The 14,605-nt window shown below is 46.9% G+C and overlaps 1 protein-coding gene and 1 non-coding gene across 3 annotated transcripts in view; both read left to right on the top strand.

The window, feature by feature from the left end:
• The window catches only part of Nrp1 (neuropilin 1), a 154,658-nt gene that overhangs the window by 58,808 nt on the left and 81,245 nt on the right, over nucleotides 1-14,605 (top strand). For both annotated transcript variants that reach the window (XM_048367705.1, XM_048367704.1), the window contains exons 3-4: nucleotides 3,920-4,101; nucleotides 12,837-13,064. In XM_048367705.1, the coding sequence (XP_048223662.1) occupies nucleotides 3,920-4,101; nucleotides 12,837-13,064 (410 nt within the window). The remainder of the gene's footprint in view (nucleotides 1-3,919; nucleotides 4,102-12,836; nucleotides 13,065-14,605) is intronic.
• LOC125367366 lies at nucleotides 13,821-13,924 on the top strand. Its single transcript, XR_007214063.1, has one exon. It is a non-coding gene; the product is annotated as a U6 spliceosomal RNA (small nuclear RNA).

Here is a 14,605-nt window from a genome sequence, read left to right as displayed (position 1 = left end):
ACTGCGCGCGGGCCAGGCGGAGCCTCGGCGCTCCTTTCCAGGAACCGCACGCCTGCTTTGCCATGGCTACGGCACCACGGGGTGGAAACGCGATGCTAAAAGCTCGAAGGCTGAAGGGTCGGGATGGCATCTGGAGGACCGGGGCGGGTGACCTTCTGGATATTTGTAAGTCCACATTTCGGGTGGCGTGTGGTGGTGCACACGTGTCATCCAAGCGACCCAGGACGCAAAGATCAAGGGGATGTCAGTTTGCAGAGAGCCCGTGCACAAAGTGTGTGAGCCATGGCCGCCGGTCTCCATGAGGGAGCCCGGGCTGAGGCACGTGCCTGGCCCGGAGGGGGGTCCCGGAGAGCCTACCTACAGAGGAACGAAAGCAGAACCACAGGGCCTGGGAGATGCTCACGGGACGGAGCTCGCGAGGTCCCGGGCCCGCCAGACCCCTTCGGCCTCCCAGGAGCAAGGGCTCTTTCTTGGGTGAGCCTCTTCGTGGTTGGATGATCAGGGAGACTCCCGCAGAGAAGGATGGTGCTCTCCGGACCCAGACTGGTTCCCCTGTGCTCCGGAGCAGGGACCCACCCAGAAGGGAAGGGAAGACGGACTGCCTTGCGGAGCCCTCCTGCAGCTCCATGCTTCCTACCCGCGCCCCCCCCCCCCCGCAATTTCCAGGTCTCCCTGGCAGCTAGAGTCAAGTGGGGGCCCCCACACTCACCTTTGCAGGGTCCTTTTGTCTCCACGTGGGGGTCCTGACACGCCAAGCATGGCGATGTGCCTCATACCCGCAGCAGCAGCAACGGAGCAGTGTGCGGCCCCAGCCCGGGGGGAGCAAAATTTGCAAACTCAGTGTCCTGGGCCTTGGGCCAAAGCGGGCTGGGTGCGTTACTGCGGTGACACATTCAGTCTCCAGGGAGGGAGGCTGGCACACCAGCTGCATTCTTGGCACTGTGCTTGCCAGTGAGAATTCTGTGGCGTGGAACTGGTGTCAGCTCCAGAGAGAGATGCAAGCTGCTTCCTTAATGTCTCTGGCAATCCTACCATTCACCACTCGGGCCTGATACAGCCCCTCTCCTGAATATTTACAAGAACTGCTATTTGTGATACTCTTTGGGCCTGGTTGGATGGGATGCGCTTTGAAGGGAAGTGTTAACATGACAGCAGCCTTCCAGTTTACAATTGTAACTATGGTATCCCTGAATAATTCACTTTCCTAAAACTGGCACTTAAGGACGCAATGACTTATCTCTTGCTAGGAAGGGATTCTAATCCCGCCCCCACCACTACCCTACTCCAACACATGCTTCAAGTCTTAAAAATAGCTTTGATGGTTGCCAAGAGAAGAGCTTAGTATTTACTATCCCAGGATATATGAATTAAAATACTAGCGTTGTAGGACACTGGTGGCTCATGCCTGTAATCCTCAGGAGGCTCAACCCTGAAGACTACAGTTCCAAAGCAGCAGGAGAAGAAAAACCAAACAGATTATCTCCACTTAATCAGCAAAAAGCCAGAAGTGGAGGTGTGGCTCAAGTAGTAGAGCACTAGCCTTAAGGGAGGGAAATAGTCAAGGAACAGCACTCAGGTCCTGAATTTGAGCCCCAGTACCAGCTCAACAAAAACAAAACATTTAAAAATAATTTAAAAAAAAAAAACACCAAACCTAGCTTTTCTCCCTGTTACAATTCCCTGACTGTGTGAGCTGAGCGCTGCGATACCTGGGAGAAAATTGTGTCACAGGAATGTCCCATTTTCTGTTCCACTTGAGCCTGCTAGACAGCAAGTACCCGGATTAGGCCACTTAGTATTCATACCATGTCAAGATTTGAGTACAAGGCCTATATTGCAAAGCTGGGTGCACAGTTACCAGGCCAAACACAGTCAACACTTCAAATCACAGTTAGGTTATAAGAAAGCATGGGGAAAAAGATGCAGACTGGTGTTGTCAGTGAAACAGGAGAGATGAAAGGAATTACTTCATAAATGGCAGTCTGGGAGGCCTCCGTGAATACAGAGGTACCCTTCTTTCCAGCTGCCCCAGTTGCCTGTAAGAGCTGGTGAGCAGTTTGAAGTAATGTTTTCTTCCTCCTCTTCTTCTTCCCTCTTCTCCTTTGGCTTCTTTTAAATGCAAACCATCTCAAAGATGAAGGAAGGAACAATGCTGGTGTAAGTTTCTATGGTTTTGCAAAAAGCCAGTGATGTTGCTGGCCAAGCGATTGCTACTGAAAATACCACATGCAAGCGAGGAAATGCATTTGAGACAATCACATATGTTAATGCTTACTTCTGTCAATGTCAGCTTTATTTGCTTCTCAATATATACAACGCTGGCACACAGTTTTCACTGATGAGGTCATGTCATTTTTAATTTAGAGAGCCATAAGCTCGTTCACTTTACCAGTGATATCATCTTTGCCGTTGTCTCCTGAGATTTTATGTAAACATAACTCATGTATTCTGGGCAGTTTGGAAAGGGATTGTTAAAGAAATGACATTGGTCATCATAAATATTTTCCCCACTTTGATTGCTTTTAAATTGCCAGATACAGTTTAATGTGACTGTCATATTTTAGCCATGCTGGAAATTAATATATCCCAGGACTTTTGAACTAAGTTAAATATAGGAATAACATAAAGGTTGGAAATGAATAGGTTGTAATCATTTTTATGACAGTTCTGGGAGAAAAATGAAGACCCTAGGTAGCTTGGTAAATAAAAAGGGAAGCAAGAGCAAGATGCCAAGAAATATCTAACACTAAAAAAAACAGAAGTATTCTCATTTTGGTTGGGGACAATAGTTTCACAGTCACGGCTTTCTACCTTTTAAAAATAAATAGGCTCCAAGGATATGTTTTTCCAGTGTAATCTTTAGAGAAATATGTTTTTGGCACTTTGTCTCTTCAATGTATTACTATTTAAGCCTAAATTTGTTTATTTGTCTGTTTTTTTAAACAACATCATTTTAGTGATTCACATTCCAAAATTATTCCTTTAAAGATCTGGCTTGGTGGGTATAAATAAAGTTTACTTTCTATTTTTAAATAAACATTTTTTCTATGGCTAAACTATGTTTTACAATCTAAGAGGAGTCTGGGGGAAAATAATCTGTGTTTTAACCATCCACTGTGGCTACTGAGAGGGTTTTCTCTGAGAAGTCTGGCAGAATTGAGTTAAAATAGTAAAGAATCTGTTTATTATTCTGTGGCCATATGTTTAGAGGGTCGAGCACAGAAATCAAAGCATTGTTTGTGGAGAGCACTAGCCAAGGAGACATTCTGAATTCATAAAAAGAACTTCACAGTTTGAAAAGAATGCATAGCATTATGTATTGACACCCTACCACCACAGACAAAGAAACACAATTTAATAATAGAGAATTATACTCAGGAGATTTTTCTTTTTCTTGTTAATTAGTTACTTTAACTGACATTGTCTGCAAGTATAATGGACACCATTATTCTTCATAGCTCTGCATTGCCAGATGATGTATATGGACATGATGTAGCCCATTTTAATTATTTCATTTCACTATTTTTTTTCTTTTCCATGGCATTGGTGGGTACAAAAACCGCTTTTTTTTTTCCTTGACAGACTATGCTAGATAATATGAGCTTCTAAATTACTGCAATTAAAAGGACTTTTCTGCACCATGTGCTGGTGACTCATGCCTGTAATACTAGCTGTTCTAGAGACTAAGATCTGAAGATGGTGGTTTGAAGCCATCCAGAGCAGGAAAGTCCGTGTGACTCTTGTCTCCAACTAATCAGCAAAAATGTTGGATGTAGAGCTGCCTCTCAAGTGGCAGAACACTACTCATGAGAAAAAAGCTAAGTGAAAAGACATGACTCTGAGTTCGAGCCCCAGGACTGGAACAAAGCAAAAGAGATTTCTCATTCATCTCCTTTCTCCTTGCCTGTTTGTGTGCTAGGTATGACTACGTGGAAGTCATCGATGGAGAAAATGAAAATGGGCATTTATGGGGAAAGTTCTGTGGGAAGATCGCCCCCTCTCCAGTAGTGTCCTCAGGACCATTTCTGTTCATCAAATTTGTCTCTGACTATGAGACACATGGTGCAGGATTTTCCATCCGATATGAAATTTTCAAGAAAGGTGAGTGACCAACTTACAAAAGGACATGTTCTACTAAGTAATCATCCCATGCAGTTTGATTCGCAAAATATGAAGTGAGAAGATGAAAGACAGTGTTTTGATCCTTCCATAAAGTATTATATACTCACATTATAAAAATATGTAATATGCCTTAGATAAAGGAAAACTAACCATGGTATGGTTAGTCATATTTACTTAGAAGGTAAGTTTAAAACTGAACAAAAGTAGTCAGGTGCCAGTGGCTTATGCCTATAATCCTAGTTACTCAAGAGGCTAAGATCTGAAAGTTGTGGTTCAAAGCCAGCCATGGCAGGAAAGTCTCTGAGACCCTTATCTCCAATTAACCTGCAAAAAGAAGCCAGAAGTGGCGCTGTGGTAGTAGAGCATCAGCCTTGAGTGAAAAAGCTAAGGAACAATTCCCAAGCCCTGAGTGCAAGCCATAGTACTGGCACCAAAAAAACCCAAAACAAACTTGAACAAAAGTACTTCAGGAATCAAAACTGCAATGTGTTCACCAGGGTTGATAGGAAAAGTTCTCAAAAAAAATTTTTTTTAACTTTGAAGAGCATGTTTTTATTATTTTCCTTCTTCAGAAAATGCTTAATCTATTCCGAAAGTAGGATTACTTTTCTAAATTGAAAGTAATTCCTTTTGCCTTAGAGCTATTCTGATCCCTATATTTTATTGCAAAATTCAAAACTCAGTTCCCAGGATATGCAAAGCTACCTCCCAGCCTTATAGTGTGTGTCACTATCTGAAGAGGGCTTCCCCACACAAGGAAATGGTTGAGGGAAACAAAACTTTTGGTGGCATTCTCTTTAAGAATGAATTGTCAACTACACTCTCTAATATAAGTATTTATTAATCTTCTATTGCAATGGTATGTATTGCAATGGATAGGACCTGACAATCCACAGGCACCAGTGTTGAGAGATTAAACACATATATTCTTAGATTAGTTTTTATTATTGTATAGAAATACCTGGGGAAATCAAGTTAAAAACAAGAAAGGCTTATTTTGGCTCACAGCTGTAGAGGTTTTTTTTTTTTTTTGGCCAGTCCTGGGCCTTGGACTCAGGGCCTGAGCACTGTCCCTGCCTTCTTCCAGCTCAAGGCTAGCACTCTGCCATTTGAGCCACAGCGCCGCTTCTGGCCGTTTTCTGTATATGTGGTGCTGGGGAATCGAACCTAGGGCCTCGTGTATCCGAGGCAGACACTCTTGCCACTAGGCTATATCCCCAGCCCCCCTGTAGAGGTTTTGATCTAAGGTCTATTGGCCCCATTATTTGGGGGCCTGTGACAAGGCAGAACACATGGTAAGGAGAGATGGGAGAGGGAAGTATTCACCTCATAGCCAGGATAGGAAAGAGAGAAGGAAAAGGCTGAGGTCCCATAATTCTCTTCATGAGTGGAAGATCCACCCACCGTCAGTAGGTCCCACTACATAAAGGCTCCATGACCTCCCAATCACAGGCATTTAGGGGATGCTCTAGATACAAACCAAGAAAGCAGTCTAACTCAAGTTGGTATTAATGTGAGACAGAGACGCAGGCCTGGGACTGCCCTGAATATAGGAGAAAGTACTTGTTTTAATAGGAAAAATTAAAACTGTAGCCACATCTTTGGGCCATTTCAGAAACATAAGATCCTCTGAGCCAGTTGTTCCTGAAAGATGAGAAGCGAGCCATTCGGAGTTTGCAGAAACAGAATCACAGCTTTAAAAAAAAATATTTCTGACCTTGTCCCCACATAGAAAGAACTTTCTTCAGAAATTTATATGGGTGCATATTTAGTTTACATATGATATCAGTGTGAATACGTTTAATTTCCATAAAGTATCAGTATAGCTGGGGATTTAGCTCAGCGGAAGAGCACCCACCTGGCAAGTGCAAGGCCCCGAGTTTGGTCCTCGGCTCTGGAAAAAAAAATAAAAGTATCAGTATAAACACCCAAATGTATGTACGTGTATGGGAACTAGGGAAGGGAAAGGGAACACAAAAATCGAGAGACAAAGGATAAAAAGACAAAACATTGCAAAAGTAATACTTACGAAACCATTTGGTGTAAATGAACTGTACAACACTTGGTGGGGAGAGAGGGAAATGGGGAAGGGGGAGGCAGGGGAAAAATGAGGGAGGAGGTAACAAGTTGGATAAGAAATGGACTCATTGCCATATATATGAAACTGCAACCCCTCAATACTTCACTTGGACAATAAGGAAGAAAAAAACCCACCCAAATGGTAACATACATACACATCAGTATGAAGTAATTATTACAGATTTTCTTGTGTTGAAAGCTGCTTGATTTGTTAGTTATCACATTATACATGCAGGTATATGCATACACACATATCTACATATGCTTGCTTATTGACATGTGGTAATATCAAAGAAAAGATGTCAGAAAGGGGTAAGACAGTCTTTCACTTTCAGTATTTCTCAAAGATCTGAAGACCATTGAAAGAGAGAACAGAGAGAAAGTTCTGTCAGTAGCCCATCAAAATCGACCCTCTTCCCCTCAAATAAGCTTAGCTCCCTACATTACTGTTATTCTTAAAAGTGCCACAGTTTCCCTGGCCTGCTCTCCAACACCATCTTTGGAAGATGGACCTCTTTTCTGTTCTTTCTCCTTTGGACTTCCTACATCCGACATGACTGCTTGTTCTTTTTTGTTTCCATCCAAGGTACAGCTCCCTTCTCCTGTTCACTGCAGTTAACTCAAATTATGGTTTTCCTGATATAATTAATCCTAATATTGCTTTGCCAATAAACATCAAGCCCTGTCCTTGGAAATCCTTGGAGGGAGGGTTGGAGGTGTGGTTCAGGTGGCAGAATACCAGCCAGTGAACAAAAGCATTAGATACCAGTCCTGGACTCAGTTCTTGTTGGAGACAAAATCTATTCTGATCTTCAGTTGCTCTCGTATATCCCCAGTCTGGCTCCCTGCTTCAGGGTGGTCGAGAGACCTGATGGAGTTCTAATTCTGCCACTGAGTTTCCATGTAGAAAGCTTAGAGTCTTCTTTTCTATTTGGAAACAAATGGAGAACAGCACCCAACACAGGCTTGTTAACACAATAAGATGTATTAAAAAGAACAATGAAACCAATGCCTGCCGCTGAGGATAAGCTCATAAACAATATACCTTACCAGGATTAAGGATTAAGCCAGGAACTCCAACCCAGAGCTTTGCTCTCTTCCAGGATGCCCTTGGCCTGGGAAACCTGGCCCCAAACATGTTCTTCTTAGCAAGTCCTCCTAGTTCATCTAGTTTCTACACCTTGGTCCAAATTGTCCTCTGCACGTGCAATGAATACAGTATGCGCAATATGTGTGCACGCAAGCATACTAGACACACAGACATTCCCCTGACAACACGTTTCTCCTTAATATTTGCAAATTTTGTAATGTAATGTTTGCTTCATTTCCCCAATTATGTTGGCATTACTTGAAAATGCAAATATAATCTGCATCTTTTTTCTCACTGCACACATGATATTTGTGGATATACATGCAGGTTGGGGTTGTTTTTTCTTCAAAAGCCATTTAATAGTATTATAGAATCCATGAATCTCCCTTCTTTTGATAATATAGCACTTCTTTGAGAGTGTGGCTAGTTCAAGATTCCTCAGATGAGAATTGTATTCATCGTGGTTCAGTGGAAGCGGGAAGTTTATCTTTCTCCTGTTGGTTTTGAAGGTTAGGAGCCATTCTCAGAGGGATTTTAAGCCTTAGGACCGCACCTGGGACCGAGGCCAGTCCCCTCCATTTTCTGTACCTCCAGTAGCCAGCTTCCGCCACCCTGATTCTCTGCCCAGGACCTCACTTCCCTTATGTTTTTGTCAGCCAGATTACCTTGGCTTGCCATCCCCTCAATTATTTTCATTATCTAGAGAAATTTCTGTCAGAAACTCCATCCCGGGGACCCTCCTCCTCCCCCCCCTCCATCCCGGGGACCCTCCTCCTCCTCCCCCCCTCCATCCCGGGGACCCTCCTCCTCCTCCCCCCATCCCGGGGACCCTCCTCCTCCTCCCCCCATCCCGGGGACCCTCCTCCTCCTCCTCCTCCCCCCCCATCCCGGGGACCCTCCTCCTCCTCCCCCCATCCCGGGGACCCTCCTCCTCCTCCCCCCATCCCGGGACCCTCCTCCTCCCCCCCATCCCGGGGACCCTCCTCCTCCTCCCCCATCCCGGGGACCCTCCTCCTCCTCCCTCCATCCCGGGGACCCTCCTCCTCCTCCCCCATCCCGGGGACCCTCCTCCTCCCCCATCCCGGGGACCCTCCTCCTCCTCCCCCATCCCGGGGACCCTCCTCCTCCTCCCACCATCCCGGGGACCCTCCTCCTCCTCCCACCATCCCGGGGACCCTCCTCCTCCTCCCCCATCCCGGGGACCCTCCTCCTCCTCCTCCCCCATCCCGGGGACCCTCCTCCTCCTCCTCCATCCCGGGGACCCTCCTCCTCCCCCCCATCCCGGGGACCCTCCTCCTCCTCCCACCGTGTTGGGGACCCTCCTCCTCCTCCCCCATCCCGGGGACCCTCCTCCTCCCCCATCCCGGGGACCCTCCTCCTCCTCCCTCCATCCCGGGGACCCTCCTCCTCCTCCTCCCCCCATCCCGGGGACCCTCCTCCGCCCCCCCACCGTGCTGGGGACCCTCCTCCTCCTCCTCCATCCCGGGGACCCTCCTCCTCCTCCACCCATCCCGGGGACCCTCCTCCTCCTCCTCCCCCCCATCCCGGGGACCCTCCTCCCCCCTCCATCCCGGGGACCCTCCTCCTCCTCTCCCCCCCCATCCCGGGGACCCTCCTCCTCCCCCCCTCCATCCCGGGGACCCTCCTCCTCCTCCCCCCCTCCATCCCGGGGACCCTCCTCCTCCTCCCCCCATCCCGGGGACCCTCCTCCTCCTCCCCCCATCCCGGGGACCCTCCTCCTCCTCCTCCTCCCCCCCCATCCCGGGGACCCTCCTCCTCCTCCCCCCCATCCCGGGGACCCTCCTCCTCCTCCCCCCATCCCGGGGACCCTCCTCCTCCTCCCCCATCCCGGGGACCCTCCTCCTCCTCCCCCATCCCGGGGACCCTCCTCCTCCTCCCTCCATCCCGGGGACCCTCCTCCTCCTCCCCCATCCCGGGGACCCTCCTCCTCCTCCCCCATCCCGGGGACCCTCCTCCTCCTCCCACCATCCCGGGGACCCTCCTCCTCCTCCCACCATCCCGGGGACCCTCCTCCTCCTCCCCCATCCCGGGGACCCTCCTCCTCCTCCTCCCCCATCCCGGGGACCCTCCTCCTCCTCTCCATCCCGGGGACCCTCCTCCTCCCCCCCCATCCCGGGGACCCTCCTCCTCCTCCCACCGTGTTGGGGACCCTCCTCCTCCTCCCCCATCCCGGGGACCCTCCTCCTCCCCCATCCCGGGGACCCTCCTCCTCCTCCCTCCATCCCGGGGACCCTCCTCCTCCTCCTCCCCCATCCCGGGGACCCTCCTCCGCCCCCCCCACCGTGCTGGGACCCTCCTCCTCCTCCTCCATCCCGGGGACCCTCCTCCTCCTCCCACCATCCCGGGGACCCTCCTCCTCCTCCTCCCCCCATCCCGGGGACCCTCCTCCCCCCTCCATCCCGGGGACCCTCCTCCTCCTCTCCCCCCCCCCATCCCGGGGACCCTCCTCCTCCTCCTCCCCCCATCCCGGGGACCCTCCTCCTCCTCCTCCCCCATCCCGGGGACCCTCCTCCTCCCCCCCATCCCGGGGACCCTCCTCCTCCTCCCCCATCCCGGGGACCCTCCTCCTCCTCCCCCCATCCCGGGGACCCTCCTCCTCCCCCCCATCCCGGGGACCCTCCTCCTCCCCCCCATCCCGGGGACCCTCCTCCCCCCGCCATCCCGGGGACCCTCCTTCTCTCCCCCCTGCAGCTCTCTCTCATTGGCCTGGCGTCCTGCTTCACCTTCACCTACCCACCGCGTCCTTAATGCATCCTTGTTCCTAATAATTAGCTTTCGGGAGGAAGTCATTCCTCAGCTCTCACAAAGATAATGAAATGGGAAGAAAATATTAAAACAAAAATGGATGTTTCCTGGGAAATGTCAGAATCTTGAATTCCTAAGTGATTTGTCAAGTCCAGAGCTCAATCCCCTTGTGCTATGCAGAGAATCTGAGAGACAGGAAGGTTTAAAAAGGCTTGAGCAGCACAGAATGCTACTATTAAAGGCAGGACTGGAACCCAGCTTTCCTCTGTTCAATTCAGTTCTTTTCTCGAGCTCGGAATTTCCTCAGGCTTTGTCAGAACACTCTAGAAAGCCAGAGACAGAGCCAAGCACCCATGGCTCACGCCTGTCATCCTAGCTACTCAGGAGGCTAAGATCTGAGGATCTCAGTTTGAAGACAGCCTGGGCAGGAAAGTGAGGCTCTTGTCTCCAAATTAACCACCAGAAAACCAGAAGTAGAGCTGTGGCTTAAAGTGGTAAAACACTAACCTTGAGCAAAAAAGCTCAGGGACAGCACTCAGGCTCTGAGTTCAAAGCCCTATGACTGACAATAGAAGAAAGAAAGCCAGAGACAGCTTCTGAATGTATGTTACAAGAAAGGGCCCTGGATTCTGAAAATATGCCAGTAATTCCCATCCCTCCTTTTTCCTCTCATTTAAACTTAATCTTACGTGGCATGTTTATTTCTAAGGTTTAGGTTTTGGAATTTTATCGCAGTGCTGGGTTTCAACCCAGCCCCACGCTGACCAGGCAGGCACTGTACCAGTTTAAGCAGGCTTTGGCATTCTTTTTGTTTTATTATTCTTCAGATACAGTTTCACTTTGCCTTTGCTGTCTGGACAGTGGGCTTTCTGATCTCTACCCTGGAGTAGATGGGATTATAAGCATAAGAAACCACACCCAGCCATAAATTTTTCCTTTTAAAAAGACACTATTAGCCCTTTATTTTTTCTTATTAGACCTCTCCCAGAACACTGGTGAACAGATGTAAAGTGTCCAAGATGTCTGAGTCTATATATTAGAAATGAAATTCTAGAAAGTCCCCAATATTCTATATAATATGTATATATCCTATATAATATGAGAGAGAGGGGAAAGAAGTAGATAGATACATAGGTCCATGCGTACATATATATACACACATATATGTGCGTATATACTCTTCATGAATTCATGACTCAAACTTCCATAGTTCATGTCATCTCAAAAGCCCCTAGAGTAATGTAGAAATTGATTCAAAGAGCTGATAGTGTGTGGCTCAAATGATAGAGATTTAAAATGGAACATGTTGACAATGCGTGGGGGGATATGGTGTGTGCGCTGGTCTTGGGGCTTGAACTCAGGCATTGCCTTTGAGTTTTTGTGCTCAAGGCTAGTGCTGTACCACTTAAGCCATAGCTCCACTTCCAGCTTTTTTTTTTTTTTTTTTTTGGTGGTGGTTAGTTGGAGATAATAGTCTCATAGACTTTTCTACAAGGGCTGACTTCAAACCAGGATCCTCAGATCTCAGCCTCCTGAGTAGCTAGGATTACAAACATGAGCCACTGGTGCCTGGCCCAGTTACATTTTATCTGTACATGTTCCTAACACTTAACTCTAGTTGTTGGCAGTGGTGGAGAGTGTTCAGCTAAGGATACTCTTCCAACACACAATCTCATTCCAGTGACTCTTCATGGGGTTGGTAGGCTCATCACTTCAGCCTGCTTGTCTCAGTGAGATAGATGTACAGAGGAAGAATTATTGATTTGAACAGATCTAGGTTTGACCCTCAGGTTCAAAGGGGCCAGGTCATCTCTTACCCAGAGATCCTTACATAACAAGCAACCAGACAATATGTTCTGGAGACTGACAGTTTTTCGGTTGTGTAGTGAATACTATGTTGTTCACTCTTGGGCCCCGTGGCTGAAATCATGGTCATTTGGGCAGATGTAAGGTCAGCTCCAAATCTATGCACAAATGCTCTTGATCCTTTGTGAGATCTTGACAACTCTCAGCCATCATTAAAATTGCCTGCCATAAATCTATCCATTTACACACACATCCACAAACAAGCAGTTTTAGGGTGATGTTAGTACTGTTGTTGGCACTTTGGGGAAAGTTAAGATGTCGATATTGATATCAGGTGACTCCCGGCTCCACAACCTGTAATCACAGTTTATCTCACCCTCCTCGACAGCCCTGTGTTGCCGAACACCTGTGTCAACACCACTCACAATGAGTCACCCACCGGGGCACATGTACGAATTACTTTTCACATTCAGTCTGTCAAAGAGGCATAGGTCACATCTGGCCAAGTTACTGAGTCACTGGTGGAGGAATCTGAAACCTCAGCTCCCTCTGCTGAATTCTCTCCCTCGCCTTTGTAAATGTTCTGTTTCACCAATAAAGTGCTGTCAGCCTCAAGATTTAAAGATTTAAGCTTGAAGGAACTATAATTATTTCTCTAGGGCTCTGTCGAGATTTCTGCAGCTTATTCATTCATTGTTCCCACATGATTTGATATTTGTCATTCCTCCTCCCCCCCTCCGGCAACAGCAGAAGTCTTTAAATGGCTCCACACAAATGGAAACCGAAGGTGAACACAATAAATCAGAACTGGACTCTCCGTACCAATTGCTAATACGAAAAGGCTGGGTAAAGACTGATTAGGGCAGTGATGATCATGGTGGAATTTTCCTAGAGAGATGTTCTGTCTGTCCAAACTGTTTCTAGGGGAAGTTTTGGGATTCTCACTCTGTGCTGTTTTCTCTTCTATCTATAGGTCCTGAGTGTTCTCAGAACTATACTGCATCTAGTGGGGTGATAAAGTCCCCCGGATTCCCTGAAAAATATCCCAACAGCCTTGAATGCACTTATATCATCTTTGCACCAAAGATGTCTGAAATTGTCCTGGAATTTGAAAGCTTTGACTTGGAATTGGACCCCAATCCTCCGGGAGGCATGTTCTGTCGCTATGACCGCCTGGAAATCTGGGATGGATTCCCCGATGGTAAGAGCTAAGAAATCAGGAGGCATTCCTCCCAAAAGGGAAGGACCTAAAGGAAGGACACCAAATTCCTTTTACAAGTGCCATACATCTTTTTTATTTTTTTTTAAGAAAAAAATGATAGTGCAAAATGACAAGGTTAAAAGCAAAAGAACAACTCAGTGTGGAAGCATGGTGAAATATTTGAGCTCAGAGAGACCTTAATAACTATCTATTCCATTCCCTTCGTTTTGTAGATAAGGAAGCTTGGCCCTGGAAGATTACACAAGGTCTTCAACTATTACTGTGATAGAATTGGAACCAACACATACTTTTCTGGACTCAATTATTTTGCTCATTACTCTGACCTGCCTACTTGCCATTAATTCTTAGGCTGTCAGAAATGAATCCTCAGAGAGTACTTACATCAAACCCCTCATTTGACAAATGTACAGACTAAGGAGTAGAGAGGTTAAGTACTTTGTAATTATTTTCAGAAATGTAGAGAAAGAATGAGATTGTGTTTGGGTATGTCTAATTTATGCAGAATCCCTGTTGACTCTCAAGGAGAGGTTCATGTTTGGCAGGTTGAGTTCTCCTCAACACACCGTTTATATTCATTGTTCCTCTTACCAAAATAAATCCACACATCTGAAAATATCCATTAGGAACTGTCTTGGCCACTCGGTAAACAAAATAATCAGACAGATGCCCTGTGGCATTTACACTGGCCCAAAGGTTTAGACAATAAATTATACATGTTACAAATAAACCAATTCTGTGCTCACTTCAGTAACATATATACTAAAGTTGGAATGATACAGAGATTAGCATGGCCCCTAAGCAAGTATAACACACAAATTTGTGAAATGTTCCATATTTAAAAAGAAATAAGCCAATTCTATGTCTGGAATGTTAAAATGCCATAAATCTTATTTAAATAAAACAAAAATGGAAAGAAGAAAGGAGGGAGGGATGGGAGGAGGGAAGGAGGAAGACCATACCTAGCAAAGTAAAGAGATAAACATTTAGGTGACAGGCACCTGTGGCTCATACCTATAATCCTAGCTACTCAAGAGGCTGAAATCTGAAGATTGAGGTTGGAAGCCAGCCAAACAGGAAAGTCCATGAGATACTTATCTCCAATTAATTACCAGAAAGCTGTAAATGGAGCTATGACTCTTGAGTGGTAGAGCACTAACCTTGAGCATAAAAGCTCAGGGACAGTTTCCAGGCCCTGAACGTAAGTCCCAGCACTGCCTCCTACAAAAAGAAAGGCACTAGTGGCTCATGCTTAGCATCCTGGGTATACAGGAAGCTGCTGAGGATTATGGTTCAAAGCCAGCCTGGGTCGGAAAATTCGTAAGACTTTTATTTTCAGTTGACCGTCAAAGAGCTAGAAGTAGAATCCTGTGGTAGGGATCCAGCATTGATCAGAAAACCCAGTGAGAGTGGAAAGCCCTGAGTTCAAGCTCCAGTACTGCTAGGGGGGAAAAAGTTAGCAACAAAAAATTATCAGTGGATATTTTAAATAGAGCAGCATGTTAAGTCATATTAAGAAGTGA

This window comes from Perognathus longimembris, chromosome 18 (genome assembly GCF_023159225.1).
Source record: "Perognathus longimembris pacificus isolate PPM17 chromosome 18, ASM2315922v1, whole genome shotgun sequence".
In the NCBI taxonomy this organism is placed as follows: Eukaryota; Metazoa; Chordata; class Mammalia; order Rodentia; family Heteromyidae; genus Perognathus; species Perognathus longimembris.
This window is presented reverse-complemented; position numbering and strand designations above follow the sequence as displayed.